A 26829-nucleotide genomic window follows, 5' to 3' on the forward strand; every position below is an offset into this window, starting at 1 on the left:
TCTGCCTCCAGGGTGGAAATGTCTGCGCTGAACAAACTGGGGAGCCTTATTGCAAACTTTCATAGAGGAAACAGCGCGCGGGGAAATAGCTTGAAGCGTACTTGTTAAAAAACAGATCGATGTGAACATAGCAAATGTGGACTTTTTACAGAGTGGGCCGCCTTTGCCTTTTCAATTTGTTTGGAAGAAGAAAAAACAGATTTTTCTCCACACACAGAGTAGAAGCTTTGGTCCCCGGACGAGGGTGGTCCTGGCATTGTGTTTGAAGCGTTCAGGGGATAAGAGCAGATTAAGGGAATTAAGGCGAGACCTCTTGCTCGGAGGCACTCAGGATAGTAGCGTTGTGGCTTTTGTGTGTGTGGGAGATCGAACATGCCTCTCCCTAATCCAACATCCCGAGACACGCAAATGCCAATGTACAGATATCTCGGCGTATAACTCTTACCACCAGAATGACCTAGTTTAGGTGAATAACGTTACTGGAAGGACCACCAAAAACACCCAATTTGCACAGAACATTATCCCCAGTGTCCTCACAGTTGATTGCTTTGTCGCTTCAATCAGTGCTTCTACCATCATGTATCACTAAGATACTGCAGAGTTGGTATGTGATACTGGAAGGGGCAAAGAAAAGAATTTGCCGCATTAAGCTCTAAACAAAAAGTTCCCATCTGCCTCCTGCCAGTGCGCAACTCAATCTAACAGCGACTCCCTGTTTCAGGCGTTATGAAGACATGCCTGGCCAAGGCAAAACATTCCATCTCAGGGTAGGAATGAAGACGTTATTCGGCTGGGGGAGCATAATGAGGTTAGCTGCTCCCCGTTCTCCTGCTGGGGAGAGAGTTTTGTTTAGAATGGGGCGGAGAGGGGATAGAGGGGGCCGGGGGGGGCGGGCCATAACATCAGCATTGCTGAGTAGCGAGGTGAGAGAGCGGGGTGTGTGTGTGTGCGTGTGTGTGTGTGTGTGTGTGTGAGGGGGTATTGTCCCGGTACCCCACCCCTGTGGGACAGACCTGGGGAGGTAGCGAAGCAGAGAGTCGTTTGAAGTGGTAATTTGTGCCCGGGGGACCCGAGGGAAGGAGCGCTAGATTGAAATGTCTTCAACGACAGACCGAGAGAGAGACATGCACACAGACACACCGACGGAAGGCCGTACGGACGGACAGACAGGCAGGCAGGCAGGCAGGCAGGCAGGCAGGCAGGCAGGCAGACGGCTGCTGCTGTTGATGTGTGACTCTCTCTGGGACACCTTGCAAATGAGATGTGAGGAGTGGGGGTGAGGGAGGGTGGGGTGACAGACACGTACCGTATGATGACATGAGGGGGGAAGAGAAAGGAAGAGAGGACTTAGCTAATGAATCAAATGAGGAAGGCGGGCTCTGATGGGAATGAGAGTTTTAGCACATCATAAAATAAGAAACGCACAAAGTGTGAGTGTGAGTTGAACAAAGGCACAGTGACACAAAAAGGGGCAAAGGTTCCTTTAATCCAACTCCCCTCACTGTATCACTGCTGATACAGAGAGGGCACTGGTTTCAAGGTTACTACCAGAAGCTACAGCCTGCTCTGGCAGTCATGGGCTAGCAAGACACTGAGCCAGCTATGGTCTCAATCTGGAGCGCAAATCAAAGACTAACGATACTGCCTTTGTATCATGTATCATTCATATCACACAACCTACGAATACAGACATAATAGTAAGTAACACGGTACAGTGACAAAGTGTCAAAATTAAATCACCCTTTTTTCATGTACATTCCTAAGATGCCATTGTAAATAAAATGTAAATTACCTTTGTTACATTGTGTATAATGGCTATGTTTTTTTTAAACGGCTATGTTTTGTATAACACAGTAAACTGGATGCTGTGCATCCGCCTTGACGCGAAAGCAACGCCTTGAAGCGTCTCCGTTTCTATCAAGTTTCAACCCGGTTTCACCCAGAGGTGAAGGCAGTGGGCCTATGCTGTATATATATATTTATATATTTATACGCCAAACAAACTGCCAGCAGCTCTACGCGACCATGAATATTTCCTTGAGAATAGAAAGAGGTTACACAAAGTTCCAAGGTGCAAGCGATGATGATGATGAAAGAGTGGGTCTGATGGAAAACACGCGTTACTCCACAACACATCAGTAAGCATCATTTCAGTCAGAAAGCTATATCACAGTAGAGTCCGAGGTGAGTGTTCAAAGATTCCTTTGGCCCCCAATTATCAGTGCCTTGTTCAACTACTCTCTGGCCTTCATTCTCTGTCTGTCTGTGTTGCTGTCTGCTGCCTGCGTATCTTTCATATGCAAACTCTGACGTACATTATATATGCAAGCACAGGCAGACGTCAACACAGACACAGACACACAGACAGACAGAAAGACAAGGCATACACTGACTAACACTGACACACACCCACACATGCGCATGCACACACACACACACACACACACACACACACACACACTTCCTCCCTTCTGCCTCTGTCTGTCTGTCTCTCTCCTATACACACACACACACACACACACACACACACACACACACACACAAACATGCCCCCCCCCACACACACACACACACTGGCTCACTCACTCTCCCGGATATGGAGCCTTGCTGGCTGGGTGGGAGGAGATCTTCTCCCTCATTGGAAGCTTCCTCCAGATGGCCCGACTACACCTACGACCGCCGCAGACCTCCAGGTGGGAAACAGGTAGCTCCTCCACCGGTCCCCCGTCTCTCTCCCCCCCGGGACCCCCCACTGCTGAGCTGAGGTGTTGAGGCAGACCCCAGGCACATGTGGCCTTATTCTGTCAAACACCCCCAGCTCCGCCTCCCCCCCCCCCCCCCCGTCTGCTGTGGATGGGCCCCTACGTTAGGGCCCCCCGGTCTCCATCTCCGTCTGTCTTGAGTGTGTCTCGGCACGGAGGCAAACAACCCGACAAGGGAAACAGAAGGAAGTGAAATTAGCTGTAGAGAGGGCCACTGAGAGTTTAGGACGCACACACACACACACAAACACACACACACACACACACACACACACACACACACATTGGGTTGATATTCACGCTACCAGAGTGGTGTTACACCCAGGCAGAAGACAAAGAGCCTTGTTTCTGCACATGACGGAATTGGGCAAGGTATTAGCTGTGTTCACATTATTGGCAGTGAATTAAGTTCTTTGTTAGCAAAACGACCTTGGAGCGGCTTCAATGTAGAAGCTTTTGGCAATGTCGTCCGTGTGTCAGAAATACAATTTGGCAAAAAATTTCCTGGCTGAAAAAAAAACTTCCCTGAATGTTATTAATTAATGTCTGAAGTGAAGAGGTCCAGGAAATAATGCAGCTGTTGGAGGGAGCTCAGACAAGATGGCTGACTGGCTCCTGGACCGATCTGTTGTTGATGAACCAAAATCTGATAGGTGGGACCTTCTGAACTCTGCAGAGCTGCCTGCTGCGGTTAGGACAAACACATCATTCATCAACCTTTGTCCCCCGAGGGAGATTTGAGTGAGAAAGATGCAACAGAGACTGGCTCATTTTATGTTGAAATCGATTCATTTGTATAGTATGTGTATACAGTGAACATATGGGGGTGTTTCAAAACTATTGCCTGCCACTTTCTGGATTTTTTGTATATATATACTGTATGTTTGTTTTTAGGATAATATCTTACTTTACTTTACCAAGATACAATTCCATCTTCCATTATCAACCTGTTATACCATGTTTTACGCCTCCCAACAGGATATTGTTATCCCCCTCGTGGGAGCTCTTACTGAGAGGGTGACTCGCCGGTCAAGTGCAGTGACTCAGCAGGCGTATGTCTTGACTTGTGTGACAGACCGTGCTCCAGGTAGATCTCACCACTACTGTGCGGAGAAGACAGAGACTTCACCCTGCTGTGTCCATACGGGGAACGGTGCAGGCCTGCTGCCCCAGTCAGAGGTGGAATCTGTTGCCACCTAGTGGCAGTCAGTGGAAACAGCGGGGGCGGTTTGGTCGGGGTTGATTGTAAGTAACGGAATCAGAAAAACAGAGGTGAAAATAAATTCAACACGTTCAAATTTCTAAACAGATTCTGTGCAGAAATGTGTGAATGTAAAAAGGGCCCATGTGATAACTTAAAAGGGAGTGTATATTTATATATCTGTACTTAATAAATAGGCTGCTCAAAAACAAACATTGTGACGTGTAAACAATCCTGGAAGTTCCAAAACTGCAACTTTGCACAGAATATAATTCAGCCAAACACACCTCCTTATCCCACACATCCCTGCTGCTGATATGACCTCTGCTATAGGCTTGGAAGGTCTAGGTGTTTTTTATGCAATATATATGAAAGTAACTACTGATCACAGGACTAGACGTCTTTGATGTATGGCCTACTGTCCATAGTGTCGCCCACCAGGAGCCCCTGAAAGGGGAGCACAGCTTCCTCTGGCAGGCCGGACCAACCTTGACATGCCAGTACACTCCCCCCCAGTGTGTGCATGTGTGTGTGTGTGTGTGTGTGTGTGTGTGTGCATGTGCTTGTGTGTGTGTGTGTGTGTGTGTGTGTGTGTGTGTGTGTGTGTGTGCATGTGCTCGTGTGTGTGTGTGTGTGTACATTCAGAGACCTTGTCTGGAGACCTTCAGCGCAATGGAGCACCAGGGGCATCCAGTCTTCTGTGAGAGAGAGACGGAGAGAGAGAGAGAGAAGAGAGAGAGAGAGAGAGTGGGGGTTGGGTAGAGGGAGACCCTGAGGAGATAAGAACATATTCACATTTTTGCAGAACAGCCTGTTCCTAAAACACCCTGACTCTTTCACTCACTTGTTTTCTCTCTCTCTCTGTCTCCCTGCACCATAGTTGATGTCTGTCTAAATCTGTGTGTGTGTGTGTGTGTGTGTGTGTGTGTGTGTGTGTGTGTGTGTGTATGTGTGTGTGGGAGAGAGAACAGATAACCGCTGTAACAAAACACACCATCAACTGGGGCCCACTCTTCCCTTTCGCCCAACCATGGACGGTACACAAGCTGCTACGAGGGACATTTTTTATTGTTGCCGTCTGTCTTCCCAACAGGTGTGTGTGTGTGTGTGTGTGTGTGTGTGTGTGTGTCTCCCAGAAGGAGGGAGGAGGGGGAGGGATGGTGGTGGTGGGGGATGTGGGGGGCTGGGGGTGTTTGCAACGCGGTCGGAGAAAACAGCTACTCTGTCTTTCTCAAACATCTTCAAGGTCCCGGTGAGGGGATATAACGGGCCGGCCCTGCGTTCCCCTCCCCAGACACGCCGCTCCAGGACACGGTGAGTCCATTCCGCACCTTCACACCTTTTCTTACCCTCCAGAAAACCCACACCTTTTCTCCTAAGAATGACCAAACACATCGGATTTCGTCTTCTCGTTCCTGTGTTGTGTTTTGTACTCTGTAATCCTTCGACAGGACATGGTTGTTTTCCCCTTGATTTTATTGAATCGTAACGTTGATGTTTTAATTCCACTTTATTTTCAGGAAGCCGTTCAATTGTGAATATGACAGAATGGCTGATCAACTAAACTTTGCTTATTATTGTTCTTTGTTTATAGCCAGCGGTATAACTTTGTGTGTGTGTGTGTGTGTGGGGGGGGGGGGGGTTGGCTGTCTGCCATGCCAGGTATACCAGTCCAACCCAGCAGGAGGCAGAGGGAGAGGGAGGACGAGAGAGCTAGGAGTGGCCCAGACTTTTTTCACTCGCTGTTCCTTTTTCCTATGCATATACCTCTTTGAGACTTAACTTTAAAGAGGCATAGGGCATGGGAAAATGGGGCTGCAGGGGTAATACACCCAATGCCCTGACCACCCAATCACCTTGGAGAGCTGGCCGATCCCCGCTGGACCCATGGGATGTGTAGTTTTTACAAAGATAAACGCCTACAAATGCTATTCCCCTGTGATGTACAATGATGAGTCTTGTCCGGTTCTTACTTGTGATGGGAATTTGACTGTGATCAAAGTTAATCCCGGTTTAAGCGCTTTATGTGCTGTTATATAATATGCTATTTGATCATGCATAATGTGAATATTTACGAATATATCTTGTTATTCACTCTCTATCCTTTTTCATATATATGGACAACTTTGATGAAACATATAATTTGTTTTTAATGTAATTGGTAAACTGATGAAGTAAACACTTTGTTACACACTTAATAAAATGTTTTTGTTCAAATCTTTCCGTTGTTGGTGTTTGACTCATGTTTACTTTGTATGCACTAGTAGACAGTAACTCAGGGTCACTCAGATGATCACAGCATTCTGCATAATACAGCTATTTATTTATTGTTTGTTGGTAGAAGCCGAGACACTTTTTATCGTCTTTATATTTCTCTCTCTCTCTCTCTCTCTCTCTCTCTCTCTCTCTCTCTCTCTCTCTCTCTCTCTCTCACTGTCTATGTCTCTAGTGAAGGGCACTTTCATGTTAATTTCATTTTTTTTTCTATAAAATATATTCAAGTATAATTTGCAACCAGTGACTTGACTTTGAAGTTTTAGTTAACTACTTGGTTGACTTGGCCTTCTTTTGAATAGTTTGTTAAGCTTTAGGAGACATTTGCGGAAATATCTTTAGAATAGACTTTCGTTTTACTACTTGAATTTAGGGTTAGGGTGAGGGTATACAAAAAAATACTGAGGAAAATATCTGAAAATATAATGTCTGCTGAACAGTCAAATAACCCTTGCCATATTTCCCTGTTATGGAACCATAGTAGGGCCTCTGGGCCGGGAGACCCCCTCCCAGCCCCTGTCCTGGCTGCAGAATGTCTGAAGCCATCAGCATGCCCCTCCCTGGCTGCTTCTGCATAACAACCCATCAACATCAACTCCGGCCCAGAGCCAGGCCCACTTACCCAGCCCAATGGATTAACAGCCACTGATCCGTTTGAGCCGTGTAAACCAAGTAGCAGTGAATGGACGCTGATGGATTACCATCCAATGCTCTTTTAACATGTTATGTGGAATGCTACTTTTGTAGGCCTAGCAAAAGCACTACTAGTAGTATACTTAAGTACTGTGAAGTATTAAGGGTACTTTGGGAGAAAAGTTGCATTGTAGATATGATGCCTACTTGATGAAATCAAATAGACATGCAAGAGGGATTAAGGGATCTAGTATATGCATGTATGTATGGGATGAGGGCTGGCTACTATTCGATTTAATGATCTCACACAAAAAGAGTGACGAGTGACTTTCCATTTAAACAACTTTTGTTACTACATAACAAAACAACATTGCATTGTTATCAACATGTTTCTGATCGTTTTAAACGTACAGTAGCCTAGTCAAACATACTCGTGGATTGGCTAAAAGTATGTAGAAATCCAGCAACCCTGCCTGAGTTTGTCGAACCATATAATCGTCGATCACTCAATGGCATCGCTATACCAATCAGAAGGTAACATTTTCAGCGGATAGCCAAGGCTTTTGGACGACAGAGTGACTCAATCAGCCCCATATTTAGAAGGTTCCTAATGACTTTAAGGTGAGGCAATACACACCTTTGGTAGACTTGAAGGCGCCATCCCAGAGAATCTCTCAAGTAAGTGCGAAGGGTTTCAGTGCGACACAAAAGGGCTTAAAGGATATCAATGATCTTGTCATTAGTTCTTCTTTGATGTCCCTTTGAAGATGCTAATCGCAAGTGAACTGCTCCACTCCCCACAGACGGCGGCCATTCGCATGCAGCCATCGGAGCCATATGGTGCTGGCGGAACGACTGTAATCATGATAGTTTAAATCAGATCCATCATTATTCGATGGCAACATAGGCAAAACGGATTATGTATATTGTTCATGTAAAACGTCGCATAAATCGCGAGAGAATGGGATAACACTTTATGATTGTTTTTTACGACATGGGATTGTATCATCATTATTGCGCCAAAAGCAGCAACCATCCCATCTATCCCTATTGGGGTTCACTTGAAAGACCCCCATACGCATAGTTTATTTGAAGACCTCCATATACGTAGGCTATACTGTTCTATCGTGTGGTCAGCCACATATGAAGAATAAGCGCTCAATGCACGGTTATTTTCCCCACAAAATTATCTACAGATTGTGTTATTTCTCGTAAAATTCCAACTCTTCAAGGACCAATTTGACATGGTGGTAAATTGTTCGGTTTGAGGCCAGAGCCTCTTGGCCCATACACCCCAGCCATGACACTCACAGGTGAGTGTTGCGTAGGCTAAGTATCACGCGTATAGGAAATTCAGAAGAAAGTTCGTTTATTATATTTCATTAATTTTTTTACACACAAGATTGTAGCTACACGTTTTTCCATAAAAAAAAATGAATTTAATTTTGTACATATTATTATAATCTCTTTAGATATATACTTTTGAATTGAACAATTCTCGTACGGCCTACATAAATGCTTATTTGATCAAAAGATAGTGCTTGAAAAAAAAAAAAAAAGAACAGAACTCTTAAGGGTGATGGCCGGGAGATATCTAGATTCTAGATGTAAAAGCATCAAGCCCACGGTTTAAACACGCCGGGGTTAATAGTAGTAGGGGGCAGCCAGCGGGTACATGTGCTGCTGGTGCACGAGCTGTTGCGCGGGGAACGCGAGCCCGCGAACTGGCTGAGGGGAGCCGTCGCGAGAGTTGTAGAGCGGGAGCTGACCGCCGAGCCCGTGGTGCTGAAACGCGGGAGCGGGCGCGTACAGAAAGGGCGGGAGCAGACTCGGCGGAGCGGAGAAGAAATCGGGGCGCGAGTCCTGGAGGTCTCGCTTCAGCTTCATCCGCCTGTTCTGAAACCAGGTCTTCACCTATGAAGAGAAAAGTTAAAAAAATGTTAGAAACTACAAATCTCGTTAGGAAGCCAGATCAAAATCCATAACCCAGCCAATAGACACAGCCCACAGGTCCTCAGCCTTGCTGTTATTTACCTGAGTTTCAGAGAGGCTAAGCTTCTCGGCGATCTTCCTCCTCTGCGTGGCGCCCAGGTACTTGTGCCTGCCGAAGGTGTCCTCCAGTCTGTTGATCTGCTCCGAAGTGAACTTGGTTCTCATCCTTCGGTGGAGGCCGGCCTCCCCCTCGCTGTCCTCCCCCTGCTCACTCTCAGAGCCCGACGTGTAGCCACAGCTATCTGTTGAGGAGAAAACAGACCTTGAGTTACAACTATTCCCAACTCGAGGCAGGGCCCTTACATGGATAAATACAGGCTATAGGCCTACCAGTACCCCAAAAACAACAAGAAATCACAATAACTTACTGTTCGGCGAGGTCGGAGAATAGCTGTCCGCCGGGGCGTTGGAAAGCACTTCAATACTTGAACAAGTCCCGGTTTTAAGTCGATCTGGAAGTGGGGCTCTCTTAACCTCATCCGTTTCCTTGTGCGTTGGATAAAAACTTTTGGACAGCCATTCAATGGAGAAGTTTGCCATGATGTCCTGATGGTGTCTGGCCTGGTGCCCGTGTGGGTCGGCTCCTGGCCGCTATATAGGAGGGGCACATGGCTTTATTTGCATATGCGAAAGGATCACAACAGAGCGATAAAAGCTCGATAGTCGTTGTAATTGAAGGTAATAGGGGCCGCATTTGTGTTCTTTTTCTCACGTTCGCGACTGGCTGATAGGTTGAGGCGCCAGCAGGTCTGAGTATCAGTGGGCTGGGATCTGAGGGGGGAATTATGATCTGCATATATGAGTGACTTAGAGCAGGATCCGTTGAATGCTGCTGCGCTCAATTCACACGTGATGGGGACCTTTAGTCTGCTCGGAGATCATGTTGGGCGGGTTTAGCAGTTCACTTTAATTATTCTAAATTAAGTAAATAGCCTACATATATATCAAATAAAAAGCTTTCATTCTGCCATTTACAAACAACAAGAGTCTCATATTCGTCAGGTATCTTTACCAGTGTACACAAATACATTTTTAATTTTATTAGGTCTATTTATTCGCTGTAAAATCTTTGATTCGCCTGTTTTCTAAAGACAGCCTCCCACTGTGGCTGAAGCCTTTGTGCGTGGTGTGCGCTAGGTGTGAGAGTCCCCACGCCAGAGGGGCCTAAACAGAAAGTGAGAACCGTGTGTTTGATGTTTGTTGACATGTTAATTTGAAGGAGGCATTTGCCGAGGCGACTCTGCGGCTCTGCAGCCCCGCATACAACAAATAAGACTTATCCCACTTTTAGTGTCATCAAAATGTTGCCGATGAGGACTACTTTTTGAGTGCAAGGATAGTCTTTTTTCAGTTAAACCTCGTATCTATATATTTGGAGGAAGACAGGCCCAAATAGGCATATTTATTAAACATTATTAAAAGGAAATTGTATGTCTGCTGGACGTGTATGGCTATATGTATATAGTGTGCGTGCATGCATGATTAAGCCTGGCTTACCTGTGTGTTTATAAAAATAATGGAAAGCTTTCATCTGGTCCACTTCAAGGCGTTTGGCCAAAGCAATTAGCCTATCTTCACACCGTCGCAGACGTTTTGTGACCACAACTTCAAACCGCAGGGATCAGACCTGATTCTGGCCGGCACACAATGGCCCAGACTTTCTGGAGCCAGGCCGGAGGGACCTTACAGTAAGTGTAAACTCATCAATGCAGGACTTAATTTAGGCTAATTGTTGACCATGATCTCCCCGTTAGCCTCCTTTGAAGTGCAGCGCCGGGGACAAACAGAATTAGACGCCGCGCATATAAAAGCGCTCCGGGAGGGTGGGGGGGGGGGGGGCGAGACTGGGCTGACAGGTGAGGAGCAGCCCAACGACCCCACACCAAATGTCATTTGTTTGGTTTATACTTTGGCGAATATTCAACGTCTGCACATTCCAGTTAACTCATCGCAAAGTCTGCGGTCTAGTCTGTGATTGAATCCATTCTGTGAGTTTGATGAACCAAATATAATTACATAATATCTCTGCGCTGCTATTACATGGGCCAGGGGATTAAATCAGGGGATCTACACAATGACTCAAGATAAGAGCTTCATGCAGGCAAAACGACTAGCCACTCGCATTTTACTGAAGCATAACTTGTAATTGAATAAGGTCACCAGGATGACCTACGCTTAATGAACAAAACCAGCATCGACACGATGTGTGTGTCTCTAGTCTATTGCATTGAATATAAATGTTCTGAAGACAATAATAAACAGGAAACTCAAAGCCATTCTTGAAATAAAATGTATTTTATTCAATGATAAATATATTTCTTTAGGCATGTACTCGGGATAGGCCTCTATATATTTACAACTGTACATGAAATGACATAATAAAAATAAAAAAGCTTTACGTTCACATTGCACATAATATATTTATGTATCCTAAGTGTTTCAGTCGAAAAATAAATTCACAGTTCGAGTTCTAGTAGAACCGTGGGTTGGTGGCCATGTGATAGGGCACTTGGTAAGAGATGATGGGCTGAGGGGGCAGAGCCTGGAGCTGTTGGCCCATCGAGGGGTACATCGCCAGACCGGCGTGATGGGGATATTGAAAGCGCTGTCCGGCGAAGTCGTGGTACTGATTCAGGGGCGACAGCGCAGGCGCAAAGTACTCCGCGCGCATGTCCTGAACCTCTCGCTTCAGCTTCATTCTCCTGTTCTGGAACCAGGTTCGGATCTGAAGAAATAAACCAATAGAAAGTTTGTTAGTCAGTGCGCAGTTTCAAATATAAATCATTGATAATAACAAAAAAATACATTGGCTTTACTAGAAATTATTTTTACCTGAGTTTCGGAGAGGTTTAGTTTCTCTGCAGTCTTTAATCGTTCCCCTGCATCCAGGTACTTGTGCTTGTTGAAGATCTTCTCCAGTTTGTTGATCTGTTCGGGAGTGAACTTGGTGCGGAGGCGCCGCTGAAGGGCCCCGTCCCGATCGGCCTCGCTGCTCTCCTCCACGGAGGGACACTCAGACAGGCCGGCCTCGCTCTCGTACCCAGAAGAGTACCCGCTGATTTCAGAAGCTGATAATAAAAAGACAAAAACACTGTTAGAAATCTGCGTTTGCAGGTTCTGCACACACACACACACACACACACACACACACACACACACACACACACACACACACACACACACACACACACACACACACACACACACACACACACACACACACACACACACACACGAGAAGAGTATGCTATTGCTACTGGATATGTTTTGATTGGAAATGAACCAGAATATCAACTTACTTGGTGAAACGCATGTTGTGGACCGTGCAGGTGAAGCCAAGGTGATATCATCGTTGGGATCCGTGCGTTCAGCCGTTTTGAAGGACTTGGGTTTAGGTTGGAGATAATCCTTGCCATAGGATGACGGTTGGCGAGGCTGCACCATGCAGCGGACGTGAGGTCTCACAGGGGACGTTAAATCCATGTGCTCGTCAATTCGCTTTGAAGGAGTGCTGCTCTGGGCCATCCAGTCGACGGAGAAGTGTTTGACCATACTTGCAGGGGGACTCCGGGGATAAATCTCCACACAGAAAGACACCGTGGCGTGTTGTGCCGGTGGGGACCGAGGAGCGGGATTATATAGGCCGGGCCCTCGCACTCATTTGCATTTGTAAAGGAACGTTAACACCCAATCGATTCCAATGATTAGGGCTAATGGCTCGTTATTGAAGTCTTTACATATCCTGTGAATGTGTGAAGACCTGGCGCCACCGAGTCTGTGAGAACCCCTTGAGCTCATACATTTGGCCGCCGGACAGAACCTGTGGGTGCCCCCTCGAAATAGCTGTGCGTAAAGCAGAGGTGGAGACCCCATTTGGGCCACTTTCGACTTTTTTTTTTTTTTTTTCAAACTGTAGCCTGTTTAATACATTATTAATATGGGTCACCGGCATACATTATAGGCCTAAGCTGTTTCTTATTTGTCAGAAGAAAGGCTTACGACATCATAATACATCATACAATTAAAAAATGGACTATAGGCTTGTACGGAGGGGAGTTAAAATGAGAGTACTTTCATTATAATTGAATAAGATTGGATGGAGGTAAGATTTCTAGCCCAATAACACAGGCCTTTTATAAAAAGGTAAAAACAAAGGTCAGATATCGCCCTGATACCTATTGACTTCACCAGGAGACAGGCGAGGACGATTTTTGTGATGATATCAAGATAATATCTCCCCCTGAATCTAAAAATAATCAGTTATTTAATCAAATATAAATCGAAAGCACGCAATGTAACAGTGTTAGTAGGCCTAAGTATTGACACTTCTCCGACGCCACCCCCCCCCGGCGTCGGAGGGGGTGGGGCGGGGGCGCCAGCGACCAACAGCCAGCATCTGACAGTAAGCTCAGATCAAAGACCTTACAGTAGCAACACAATTAGGCCTGATTGTCGGTTGGTTCAAATGTAAATAAGGCAAAACAAGCTGGTAGGAAGCCCGAGGAACGCATGGAGGCAATATATGTGTAGCCCGTGGAATTAGATGCCACACAGGACACAATGACTTTCGGGGTTTTTGTAGCATTCATTTATTGTAGAACACATCGTTTCAACTCTTGTGACAGAGTAATATTTACTTTAACAGACTATACATTAGCTTGTATGCTTACAGTGCTCAACTGATGCACTTCACTTTCACTCGACATATTATATAATAATTGAATAAAGTATAACACAAGGAAAAAAAAGGCAGTGGTGGGCTAAATATAAAACACTAACTATAGGCACTAACAGATCATTTTATAATGCATAATATTAAATGACTCATTGCACACATTAAATGATTATTACATTCAGCACATTTAACATTAAATGATTATTACATTCAGCACATTTAACATTCAATGATTATTACATTCAGCAAACTTGAACTAAGCCAAGTGGACCCTCACGTAGTCTCCAGCGGACTTATTTCACCCGAGTCGTCGCTAAAATATTAGATATTGTTAACAGACACTGCAGTTCACAAACACACACACATCTCAATCCCACGTTGGCGACTGACGCCCAAACTCCCCGGACATCTCAATGCAACACGGCCCTTCACCACAAACACTCACTGGTATCGCCATATAATCGCTCCATATGCAAGGCAAAGCAACTTTATTTATATAGCACTTTTCATAGACGAGACTGACTCAAAGTGCTTCACATAGAAACACCGTCATACAATAAAATGAAATAATAAAATTCGATAGATAAGTTTAAGATTTAGCAGAAAGCTATAAAGCAAACATACATTACATTGAAGTAATAAATATGTAAAAGAAAATAAAGGCAAAGTTAAAAAATGAAAGTGCAATGTACCTATAAGATCTAGTAGAAAGCTAAACCAAACATACAATAAATTAAAGTAATAAAGGAAAATAGATAAGTAAAAAAATAAAGGCAAAATTAAAAAACGAAAGTGCAATGTATTTAAGATTTATCAGAAAGCTAAAGCAAACATAAAGGTCTTTAATCTTGTTTTAAAAAGCGCTACATGGAGGCGCTGAAGGACTACGACTATGGCTGCCTTGTCTTCAGCGACGTCGACCTCCAGCAACACCTAGTGCACCGAGTGCTTTGACCAGCCACGCCACCTCTCGGTCTCCATGGACAAGTTCGGCTTTAAGTTACCATACTGGCAATTCTTCGGGGGAGCAATGAGGAGCAGTTCCTGAAAATCAATGGCTTCCCAAACAGCTACTGGGGCTGGGGGGGGGGGGGGAGCGAAGACGATGACATCTACAACAGGTTATCCGTGAAGGGTATGTCCATCTCTCGGGCCAGTGGCATGGTGGGAAAATGCAGAATGAGTCGACACAACCGGGACGAGGAGAGCCCAACCCTCAGAGGTTGAACAAGTGCAGTGATTTTAAATCAGGTATTTACGGTAGCTCCACCACCTCCCCTGAGGTCCCGTAGTTCATAGTAAAGCCCCCTCCTCATCAGAAAAAGTAAATTATCAACATGGCAGCATGAGCTGAAAAAAGTGAGGATTTTGTTGTCAAAAAAGGTTGTGTCTCCTCAGTCGTGTGGAAGTGGTTCGGGTTTGCAGTAGGGCTGAGTGATTAAACGAATTTGATCGCGATTTCGATTTTAGCGTGAAATGATCACCAAACTAATATAATCGAGTTGAAACATTTTTTTTTTCTTTCTTTATAGAAATTGAAGAACAGCTGGATACATATCTGGACATTATTTTCTATTTGACCATTTTGTGTATTTTTTTTAAGGGAAAATTTCAAAGTTCTCATTTACAACGTGTTTTTTTGGGTAACACTTTACAATAAGGTACACAGAAACGTAGGTAGTTACTGAGGAACGAATGAGTAACGAATGAGGAACGAATGAGTAACGAATGATGAACGACGAAGTGACAATTACTCAGTAACTACTGAGGAGTTACTGGTAAACAGACCAGGGGACTACTGAGGAACGAATGAGTAACGAATGAGGAACGAATGAGTAACGAATGATGAACGACGAAGTGACAGTTACTCAGTAACTACTGAGGAGTTACTGGTAAACAGACCAGGGGACTACTGTATTCGTTACTGAGTAACGAATGATGAACAACCAGGGGCCCTAAAGTGACAGTTACTCAGTAACTACTGAGGAGTTACTGGTAAATAGACCAGGGGACTACTGTATTCGTTACTGAGTAACGAATGATGAACAACCAGGGGCCCTAAAGTGACAGTTACTCAGTAACTACTGAGGAGTTACTGGTAAACAGACCAGGGGACTACTGTATTCGTTACTGAGTAACGAATGATGAACAACCAGGGGCCCTAAAGTGACAGTTACTCAGTAACTACTGAGGAGTTACTGGTAAACAGACTAGGGGATACTGTATTAATGAATCATTCTGTGAAATAGCAAACTGACCAATTTATTATGAAAGCAACTGAATTTTCCTGGGATTTCACAATTAGTTAATAAATTAACAAGGCACAGACGGGATGATTGTCATATTTTAATAAAGATATTCACAATACATACATTCATATTCACATTTAAGGTTTATTATGTGGCATTAGTAATGTTGAAGGCTTAAAAGCAATTGTCCACCACTGCAGGGCACGCTGAGGGCTGGCTTGGGTCCCACACTGGATCGACTGGTAGAGCTGGATCTGACTGATGAGTTGTTACTCTTTCGCGATCCATTCGTTCACCAGTAGTTAAGCTTTATGAATCATTTGTTTACCATTAGTGAAGCTTTTTGTGTACCTTCATGTAAAGTAATGCATCATACTGAGTTGTTACTCTTTCGCGAACCATTCGTTCACCAGTAGTTAAGCTTTATGAATCATTCGTTTACCAGTAGTGAAGCTTTTTGTGTACCTTCATGTAAAGTAATGCATCATACTGAGTTGTTACTCTTTCGCGAACCATTCGTTCACCAGTAGTTAAGCTTTATGAATCATTCGTTTACCAGTAGTGAAGCTTTTTGTGTACCTTCATGTAAAGTAATGCATCATACTGAGTTGTTACTCTTTCGCGAACCATTCGTTCACCAGTAGTTAAGCTTTATGAATCATTCGTTTACCAGTAGTGAAGCTTTTTGTGTACCTTCATGTAAAGTAATGCATCATACTGAGTTGTTACTCTTTCGCGAACCATTTGTTCACCAGTAGTTAAGCTTTTTGAACCATTCGTTTACCAGTAGTGAAGCACTTTCGGGTTAGTTATAAAACCCCAAACCACTGTTGATGACAATGAGGGATCTACAGCCACTTTAGTTAAAAATGTATACAACATAGGGAAATATATATACATATACTGCGCTCATGACACATAACATATAACATAATAACAGGATAATATAGAAAATATCAACAATTTAAAACACAAACAGAAACAAAAAAAGGCATTTTAAAATGTAACAAAAAAAGGCACTCTAAAAACAAAACAAAAACCAGCTCTCTTCATCTGACACGGCTGTAGCGATCCATCGCCTCTTCTGGGGTGAGGACTGAAACAAAGAAAATGATAAACATGTATTAACAGTAGTATTTTGTCAGGATGATGGTAGTGCAGTTGGTTAGGGGTTTACTAGTATTAATACTATTCTTGTATTAGGGTTATATAGTGGCAAGTTAGTTCTAAATTACATTCTAGAGTAATGAATGTACAGAGGTATAATAATAATAATTATTAAATTGTAATTTCCAGTAGTATCAAGAGTACTGTGAGTGTACTGTCTATTCAAGTAGTATTATCTGTACTCTTTAACAGTAGGTTATTATAAATCAAATGAGCACGACTAGAGAGTAAAGTGGGAGCACTGTATAGTTTAGACAAGTGGTAGAATAAGTGGATTATATTGTTTAGTGTTATTTGAAAGCCATGTTCCTGCTGTAGCTTCATCCATTATGCTGCTTTGAACAGTCATGTTCAGACGTGGCTTTGATATTATAAGCAGACTTGGGACCAGCTGACCACCTAGCTCGTTAAAGAAATGGGTAAGAATTGATCAATTAATCCAGCACCATGACCATAACCATAACCAAAAACTTTTTTATTTTCTACTTAGTAGACTAACTTAAAGTGGCTTAACTGACCTCAATCTAATTCATGTCATTGCTGTTCTAAGTTCCTTCCCATTCCCAAAGCACTTTCCGGTTACGATATCATGTAAAGGTAGATACTTGGTTACTGCAATGTTCAAGTACAAATGGAGTAAATATTACTAGCATCCTCTTGTCTTGGATCCCCTCTAGACACTAGCCTTCAACCAGTTAAGGTGAGCACCCTTATTTTAACATCATAAAACCAGGAAGTAGAAAAGAGGTTTAAAAATAACACTATTATAGTGTTTTCATAGTGACGTTCATCAGTTATTAATCATTATACTGTGTACAACTAAATTTCACAGTCACATGAATCTGAGTATATCTGTTAAGTATGCTTAACATTTAAAATAAAAAATTAATTACCTGCTTCCTCTGCTGCAGTTTGGCTACTGCGCTGTTCGGATTGTTCCCGCTGACTCGATGGCGCTGTAACATTTTGGAGCACAGAAAGAATGGTTGGTGTAAGGGGCTCAAAACCTCATGAAGGATATTGATGAATGCATACAGAGTGACGTTTTTGTTCATTTGAAAATTGTATGGATACCTTAAAAACATATATATACAGTTAGTTAAGAAATAAGGGTTTTATTCACTTTGGGCAATGACATTATCCATTGTCTTTAATGTTATAATATGTAATAATAATATGTATGATCATATGTCATTTTGATTTATGACAAATCATCATCAACTCATTTGTCATGGTTCCACATGCAGTCCATTGTGTAGAAGACATGTTTGAGAGATTCAGTTGTTAACATTACATACTGTAACTATGGACTAAAATGAAAAGAAAAAAAACAGGGAGAAAGGTATTACCGTAATAGCACTATAACAGTGTAATGTAGCAGTCTTCGGGTTTTTTAGTAGTTAAAAACAACTCCAAAAACTATTCAAAGACGTGGTAACTGGCGCTAACATAATAACTTTACAAGTCCAATTTCAAAGCTTGGACCACATTTTCATCGCATATCGCCTAATTTAACATTAGATAAGTGGTTGAACCGTCGGTCTTTTGACCTAGTTAAGAGTTAAACTTTTGTGTTTGACAGATAATTAAAATTTGCTTGCAACGTCGGCTATCTAGCCAGCTAGCAATCCATTGGTTAGTGACAAGGTTAGCTAGCAAGGCCAAAAAATACGTGATAGAACAGACGTGGTACGATGTCAAATTAGCTCATTTTAGGAAGCTAAGCAATGTGACCGAATCATTACACTCTCAATTAATAATGAAATAACTTTAAAGCATGTACTTACATTCTAACATGGCTGTCTCTACATGTGGAAGCTCTTCCGTGGGCTGCCTTTTTCTCTTACTCTTTCGCTGAGTCTCCATTGTCAAGTCCTTCTGCACGACCTCCTTGCCCGTCGACGGAAGAGAGTGGGCGTGTCCGACGCATGGGGTAAAACGATCTGCGTATAACGTGCCCCTACCCACTGTACACGTCCGTCGACGACAAGGGACGCTCCCGAATTGCATTGTGGGTCCGCATGTGCAAGACAGGAAGACGGTTTGATGCGAAGTTATCATGACCCTGCACGCTGAAGTACTCAGTCTTATTGAGGGAAGACAGACTTTTAAAAAGAAATTAAAATTGATAAAAATGGCTCCAAAAGAAGAAGTTACTTAAAGCCAAAATAAAATGCAAACTCTGCAAAAAGAGCATGAAAATGAAGGAAAACGCAAACGTTGACGGACTGCAGTGGTAAGTATTCTTTTTTGGTACGGTTTTTATCGATGACTTCCTTTGTTTACTGATATGTCATGTTATAAATTCAAGTTCAGTAACATTAATATTTATCATGAAGAAATGTGTTGTCTTCTGTAGGCAGTGCCGACGTAATAAACATAGAGGGAAAACGACGAGGAAGTCAGTGAGGTGCGGGTCACTTTTTGAGAGGAGCAAATTGTCCCTATTCAGCTGGATGAAATACATTTATAGGTAAGGTATGCAGTAGGGCTGTACGGTATGGACTACAATTTATATCACGGTATGATTTGAGGCATATACGGTAATGCCGTATTATATCACGGTATGTTCATTTTATCTTCTAATTTCTATATAAATGTTTCTGAAGGGGTATCATCATCACTACCATCATCCTGACAAAATACTACTGTTAATACATGTTTATCATTTTCTTTGTTTCAGTCCTCACCCCAGAAGAGGCGATGGATCGCTACAGCCGTGTCAGATGAAGAGAGCTGGTTTTTGTTTTGTTTTTAGAGTGCCTTTTTTTGTTACATTTTAAAATGCCTTTTTTTGTTTCTGTTTGTGTTTTAAATTGTTGATATTTTCTATATTATCCTGTTATTATGTTATATGTTATGTGTCATGAGCGCAGTATATGTATATATATTTCCCTATGTTGTATACATTTTTAACTAAAGTGGCTGTAGATCCCTCATTGTCATCAACAGTGGTTTGGGGTTTTATAACTAACCCGAAAGTGCTTCACTACTGGTAAACGAATGGTTCAAAAAGCTTAACTACTGGTGAACAAATGGTTCGCGAAAGAGTAACAACTCAGTATGATGCATTACTTTACATGAAGGTACACAAAAAGCTTCACTACTGGTAAACGAATGATTCATAAAGCTTAACTACTGGTGAACGAATGGTTCGCGAAAGAGTAACAACTCAGTATGATGCATTACTTTACATGAAGGTACACAAAAAGCTTCACTACTGGTAAACGAATGATTCATAAAGCTTAACTACTGGTGAACGAATGGTTCGCGAAAGAGTAACAACTCAGTATGATGCATTACTTTACATGAAGGTACACAAAAAGCTTCACTAATGGTAAACGAATGATTCATAAAGCTTAACTACTGGTGAACGAATGGATCGCGAAAGAGTAACAACTCAGTATGATGCATTACTTTACATGAAGGTACACAAAAAGCTTCACTACTGGTAAACGAATGATTCATAAAGCTTAACTACTGGTGAACGAATGGATCGCGAAAGAGTAACAACTCATCAGTCAGATCCAGCTCTACCAGTCGATCCAGTGTGGGACCCAAGCCAGCCCTCAGCGTGCCCTGCAGTGGTGGACAATTGCTTTTAAGCCTTCAACATTACTAATGCCACATAATAAACCTTAAATGTGAATATGAATGTATGTATTGTGAATATCTTTATTAAAATATGACAATCATCCCGTCTGTGCCTTGTTAATTTATTAACTAATTGTGAAATCCCAGGAAAATTCAGTTGCTTTCATAATCAATTGGTCAGTTTGCTATTTCACAGAATGATTCATTAATACAGTATCCCCTAGTCTGTTTACCAGTAACTCCTCAGTAGTTACTGAGTAACTGTCACTTTAGGGCCCCTGGTTGTTCATCATTCGTTACTCAGTAACGAATACAGTAGTCCCCTGGTCTATTTACCAGTAACTCCTCAGTAGTTACTGAGTAACTGTCACTTTAGGGCCCCTGGTTGTTCATCATTCGTTACTCAGTAACGAATACAGTAGTCCCCTGGTCTGTTTACCAGTAACTCCTCAGTAGTTACTGAGTAACTGTCACTTCGTCGTTCATCATTCGTTACTCATTCGTTCCTCATTCGTTACTCATTCGTTACTCATTCGTTCCTCAGTAACTACCTACGTTTCTGTGTACCTTATTGTAAAGTGTTACCTTTTTTTGGAGAGAAATTATGAATAAATGCATCATGTTTTCAAACTCAAAAATAATCGTTTGAATAATCAAGATTTCAATGTTACATTGACCAAAATAATCATGATTATGAATTTTTCCATAATCCAGCAGCCCTAGTTTGCAGTGCCCAACCTCAACCTCGCATTGCATTTAGTTTATAATCCCTGTAGTTGGAGGCAGGCTACGGCAGCGGTGGACTGATATTACCTGGAGTGCGCTTCTTTGTTTACGTTCTGTTGTATTGAATTGGCTGCTACACCGGAGAAAAGTGAAATTCCACCGCTGCTGAGAAAGTAGTCTCTAGAAATGTAATGTGATCATTGCGATACAAGGATAGTTTTATTTCTAACATTATTCTATCAACACAGACATTTACACCGATAGTCGGGTGTTATAATTGGTTTGCCTCGGGTATACTACTACAGGGTGTAAAAATGTTTTTATTGTCAGGCTAGCAGTTCCCCTCGACTTGCGCTAGCCTAGCACCAGCGATTTCTGCAACTAGAAGGATTGAATGAAACATGAACATTGAAAACTGTCTCCAATGATAAATAACACACTGGCTCACTTGGAAATGAGGTCCGATGTCCAAAATTCCAAACTACCTCTTTAACAGCGCTAGTCAACTCAGCGAGTGTTTTAGCTAATTCTGCTAGTGTTTTTTCGTGATGGGCTACCGTTTTTTGTACATCAACTAATACCGTGCATTGGTCATTGTTTTAATAGCGGAAATTTGTGTTTCTGGGACACTTCACACTTAACATGGCTGCTCTTTCTGACTCTGGGCTTATGGGACCTGCTGTCCACCATATCCCACCGGAGGGCTTTATCCCTCACATCTAGATGGCAGGAGACTGGTTTATCCCTAACCATCTCCCGGAGTTCACGCCGTAGAGCAGCATCTCTTAGACCCTCAATGAACTGATCTCTTGAACATTTTTGTTTCCTCATAAGCTACTGCACCTGTAGTCTGTCACTTGAAGTCCTGCTGAAGGTCTTCCTTTGCAGCTGAAGTTTGAGTTTGTGAATCCTCTGCACAGACACTCTGGTAGCCATGAGTCGTCTCTACCCGGGAACAGCAGCACACCTTGGAGCACCTCAGGACGTCTCCCGCTGCTCAACACCTCCATCGCTGGCTGGCCTCTCCGACACATTCACCAAGGGACCTGGAGTCTTTACCACTACTGTATTTTCTGTTGCCAAGTCAAAAAAAAAATAGATTTGTGCTTGCTACACCCCACTCCTGGTAGCAAATGAAGTAGCCCGTGGAATTAGATACCACACGGGACACAATGACTTTGAGGGTTTTGTAGCATTAATTTATTGTAGAACACATCGGTTGCACTTCTTTCACTGGACAAATTATCTAATAAATGAATAAAGTAAATACAAGAAATAAACGACAAATGGTATTGACTGTAAACAGGAAATATAAAATAACATCTGTTACATACACATATCACCAATATAAACCAACAGATTTAAAGGTGCCATGACATGCCACCATGACATGCCACAAGCCGTTTTGGAAACGAAAAAAGAGGGTGTGTCCACCTAGATGTGTGCTGGATAGATCAGTCTATCAGCCTACCCAGTGGATTGTAGCAAATGTTGCTCATCTTTCCGTTACACATCTAGGTGGAAACGCACACCTGTGATGTGTTAGGGGCAGATTTCCAAAACGGCTTGTAACGGCTAATCACACCACACCTGGTGGTATGTCACGGCACCTTTAATAATGCAAAACATTAAATGACTTATAACACTTAGATTATAGCAAACTTGAACTAAGCCAAGTGGACAGTCCCGTAGTTACCATGGGACTTATTTCACCCAAGTAGTTATCGCTAAAAGATTAGATATTGTTAACCGACACTGCAGTTCACAAACACACCGCGTGGTGCCATACCTCTCAATCCCTCTCACCGAACGCCCACAGCTCAAAATCACAGGACATCCAATGCAAACACGGCCATCCACCATAAATACTTACTGGTATCGCCATATAAGTTCTCCATACAGCAACAACCGGCAGCATATGTCCACAGGCCACTCCGTACCGCATACAACGGAGCCACACCTTCGTCTTCAATGCAACGAATTGTCCACAGGTAACCGAGGAAGAAGGTACGAAGAGGAAGAAGGGACCAGGCCGCACCGGGCGCAGAATCATAGAAAGAATACTGCCGCCCTGTGACCAGACTGCCACACTACCCGTTGCAAACCACCCGCAATCCCATTCCCATGTTAATGTTATATAATATAACATAACACTCTTATATTCATAACGAAAACTACAAACAAACAGGTAAATCAAACATTGATTGAGAACTATAACACACCAAGTGGAAAGTAAATCCTACATAACTGTACCACCCGGTTACATATGCAAACAAACAAGCGAAGTAGGCGAAATGGGATTGGATGAGGTCATACTTTTTTGCTCATTCTTATTGTAAAAAAATATCAAATCGAATATGTGTCTCACTATAAGAGCAACCAAACTCAGCAACTTTGATGGAAATGCAATCGCCAGCGGTGAGACGACAACAATGCATCCAAACGGGTCGTTTAGCTCTGACAATGCAGATTAGGCTGTGTCTCTTTATCGACGATCTGTCGCTAAGAGTGCTGGGGTCACTCGGCCTTTTGTCTCCTTTATCACTGACCCTTTGAAGATGTACGCTGATCTCAGTAAGAAAACAATATAGTTTGCCCTCCCCCCCGTCCTCGCAGGAGGCCGTCCCGCCAATAGCCTCCATACGGTGCCTATTTCCTCAGCTCCCTGTCGCCTCTGCACGCGCACACACAGATTCACTCGCGCACGTGCATACATAACTACGGTATTGTACGGTATAGAGGTACATTTTTTTATTTCAATACAAAACTAATTTATTTGGTAAAATGAAAAGTTTGCGAAATATTTGTGGCTGATAAAAGTTGGTGGCGTTCAATGTTTCATTGAATAGGGCGAAAGAAAAAAGTCGAAAATAACAGACTTACAGACATAAACATTTCTTCCACATTGAACAACTAACTTAAACCTGCACATTTTCACTTTCAAACTGATATAATATGTTACCAACCACCTATAACACTTTTATTCACAGACAACTTTTTATTTCAGAATCAATTTGGTTTGTGGACCAAAAGCAGAATACATTTTAAACAATAGTGATGGCTGGGGTTTAAATGTTGCAAAGTCCTTAGCAAACTATTCACAATACAAACATTTGTCACAAACCATATCTTATTTAAAACTATCTCTATGAATGTTATTGTGATGGGTAGACAAAACTTTTTATTGTAGCAAGGGAGGCAGGAAAAGGCTGTCCAGAGAGTTGAAAGAAGTCCCATAGCTTCAGTTTCGCGTTCAACTCATCATCACAAACAATCAATCTCCCAACAAATCCTTACCTGACCCTGAGTCATTGTGGAATGAATAGGACAATAGATGTAAGAAAGCACTCATTTGTGTGTGTTGCTGTGAGTTCTCTCTATCTAACTCCAATGGATAAGATGACCAGGGAATAGCTCGTGTGCATTAGCTGACCGATCAAAATCTGAACCGCCTGTTGGACACTCAACTGTCACACAGTCCTCCAGGGCAGCCGTTCCCCGTCTGGGGATCACACTGAGGGGGTTATTGGCTTTCCCATTGTGTTTTGGGTTAGTGTTTGTTTGTTTCACGTGCCAGAAGCCAAAACCTCTATTCGCCATGCTACGTGTTGATCAAGATACGTTTTTATTGCTGATGTATACAACATAAACACATCTCCCTTCAGGGGCCGTAGACTCCCATCGGTGAGCCAAAGCACATCAAAACAAGTAAGATCCAACCGTATACGTTTCTTGCAAACCACTTATATTAAGCGGATGCAAGGCCAGAGGTGGTAAACAACCCACTGAGCATGTGCGGTAACTTCTAAACACTACACTCCCACTGTCCCAAAGAATGAAGACAGCGACAAGGTCAACACAGGATTAACGCCTACACGCCTCTTCAGAGGGGGGGGGGGGGGGGGGGAGAAGGAGAAGAGGGCGGTCATTGGAAGTTTCCCCGGACCCTCCGTAGCGTCTCCTGGATGCGGCGCACGTGGCGCTGGGCGGAGGGCTGCTGGAAGTTGGTGTCGTTGTCGGCGGCGAGGAGGTGCAGGTCGCAGCCGCTGAGGTGCTGGATACGGTGGCGCAGGTAGCCCTGCAGCTGGCGCTCGGGGCTGTAGGGGAACACCGTCTCCTGGAAGGCCTGCACCTGGCTCACCACCCGGGCTATGCTCCTGGGAGCCCGGGGGGGGGGGGGGGGGGGGGGGGAGGGGGAGGTTCAGGCGAGAGGGGGCGGAGACATCATAGGGGTGAGTGTGTTGAGTGTGGGGTGTGAATGTGTGGTGTGTGTGTGTGTGTGCGTGCGCGCCCTTTTGCGTTTTCTCCATGTGCCCTTGTGAGTGTATTTGTGTATGAATATATGTAGAAGTGAGGTGTGTGTGTGTGTGTGTGTGTGTGTGAGTGTGTCTGTGCGCGCACGTGTAAGCATGTATTTGCATCTGCGTGTGTGCATGCGTGCGTGCGTGTGTGCGTGTGTTTGTGTGCTCTAAAGGTCAACCGTGACCCGGCAGCAGGTGATTACATCATTGTGTTCAAGAAAACACAAAGAGTACAGAAAGGGCAGAGGAATGAGGAACCTCAAAGTCAAGGCCAGGAAAAGACGCGTCAAGTCTCATATCCATACTACACTAAACCATCCATATTCTCCGGCGAGGACTCCGCCCCTCCTCTGCAGAAACAGCAGCATACGCCCGCAGTGGGCGCCCTGGCCCTCAGAGACCCTGGGAAGGCGGTATTCCGTGCAGCCACCGGCTTGCGCGCACACACCTTTGCACCAGCTCCACCCACTGACCCAAGCATCTGGCTACAAGCACGTGGCTCCCTGCCACTGGCCCTCAGGTCTCTTTTCCAATCAAGTATCCCACGAGCACCATCTGCTGCAGTGCCTGCCACCGCCACGGAAACCCGAATTCAACAGCTGTGTCATTACCGTCCAACCACTACTTGCCTTGACCCCCAGCAGCTGGTCGGCCATATTGGCCTGGTGCAAAAAAAACGAAGGAAGGGCACCAGTGGAAAGTGTCCTAGTCGAGACTTGGCCGACTTTGACAGGCGGTTGGGGGAATGGGGTTTGTGCGTGTGTGTGTGTGTGTGTGTGTGTGTGTGTGTGTGTGTGTGTGTGTGTGTGTGTATGAGAGAGACAGCTTATTTGCAGTGGATTGATAAGGGCTGGATGCTTTGTCTGTTAAACAGGGGTACTGTTGAAACAAGCAGAGGACAGAACCCTGGGCGAAGCCAAGATGCAGGCTGGCTTTCCCTCAGTAAGGGTTAGGACGGTGGGAATGTCCCTCCTCCTGTCTCATACATCGTCATATGCATTTTGTTGTGGTGATATATTAGTTATTAGTATGCTTGTTTGATGCACCGTTTACGCTTTTTGTGTTTAGTGTTGACGGTTCGCTCTTAAACCCAAAGTATACTACTCCGTATTCGTAAGCCGTAATCCGACTCCGTAACTACGGAGACCCCTCGAGCATTCGCAGTTCTCCGTCGGGATGTCGGATACGCAATGCAATTCGCCGATCGATCTTATATGCTGACTACTACCCATGTAAATAGTGTTGAAAATGAACT

The 26829-nt window shown here is 43.7% G+C and overlaps 3 protein-coding genes and 1 long non-coding RNA gene across 4 annotated transcripts in view; all 4 read right to left on the reverse strand.

Moving 5' to 3' along the window:
* Positions 1–8514: 8514 nt before the first annotated feature.
* Positions 8515–9402, reverse strand: vent (ventral expressed homeobox; the record flags this gene model as incomplete). The annotated part of the gene is made up of 3 exons (XM_084470200.1): positions 8515–8784; positions 8905–9104; positions 9231–9402. The coding sequence occupies 3 exons, from the start codon at positions 9400–9402 to the stop codon at positions 8515–8517; spliced, it is 642 nt and encodes a 213-aa protein (XP_084326326.1).
* Positions 9403–11332: 1930 nt separating this feature from the next.
* On the reverse strand, positions 11333–12414 carry vox (ventral homeobox; the record flags this gene model as incomplete). The annotated part of the gene is made up of 3 exons (XM_084470201.1): positions 11333–11587; positions 11695–11930; positions 12276–12414. The coding sequence occupies 3 exons, from the start codon at positions 12412–12414 to the stop codon at positions 11333–11335; spliced, it is 630 nt and encodes a 209-aa protein (XP_084326327.1).
* A 4156-nt stretch (positions 12415–16570) lies between these two features.
* On the reverse strand, positions 16571–19947 carry LOC311350486. The gene is made up of 3 exons (XR_014636660.1): positions 18741–19947; positions 17847–17909; positions 16571–16882 (listed from the first exon to the last, which is right to left on the reverse strand). It is a non-coding gene; the product is annotated as an uncharacterized lncRNA (long non-coding RNA).
* A 5251-nt stretch (positions 19948–25198) lies between these two features.
* Positions 25199–26829, reverse strand: part of kndc1 (kinase non-catalytic C-lobe domain containing 1) — a gene marked incomplete at both ends in the record, with an annotated part of 37505 nt that continues 35874 nt past the window's right edge. The window contains one exon of the mRNA XM_084470202.1: positions 25199–25430. Within this exon, the coding sequence (XP_084326328.1) occupies positions 25199–25430 (232 nt within the window). The remainder of the gene's footprint in view (positions 25431–26829) is intronic.

Source organism: Micromesistius poutassou (genome assembly GCF_964030765.1).
Source record: "Micromesistius poutassou genome assembly, chromosome: 7".
Classification (NCBI taxonomy): Eukaryota; Metazoa; Chordata; class Actinopteri; order Gadiformes; family Gadidae; genus Micromesistius; species Micromesistius poutassou.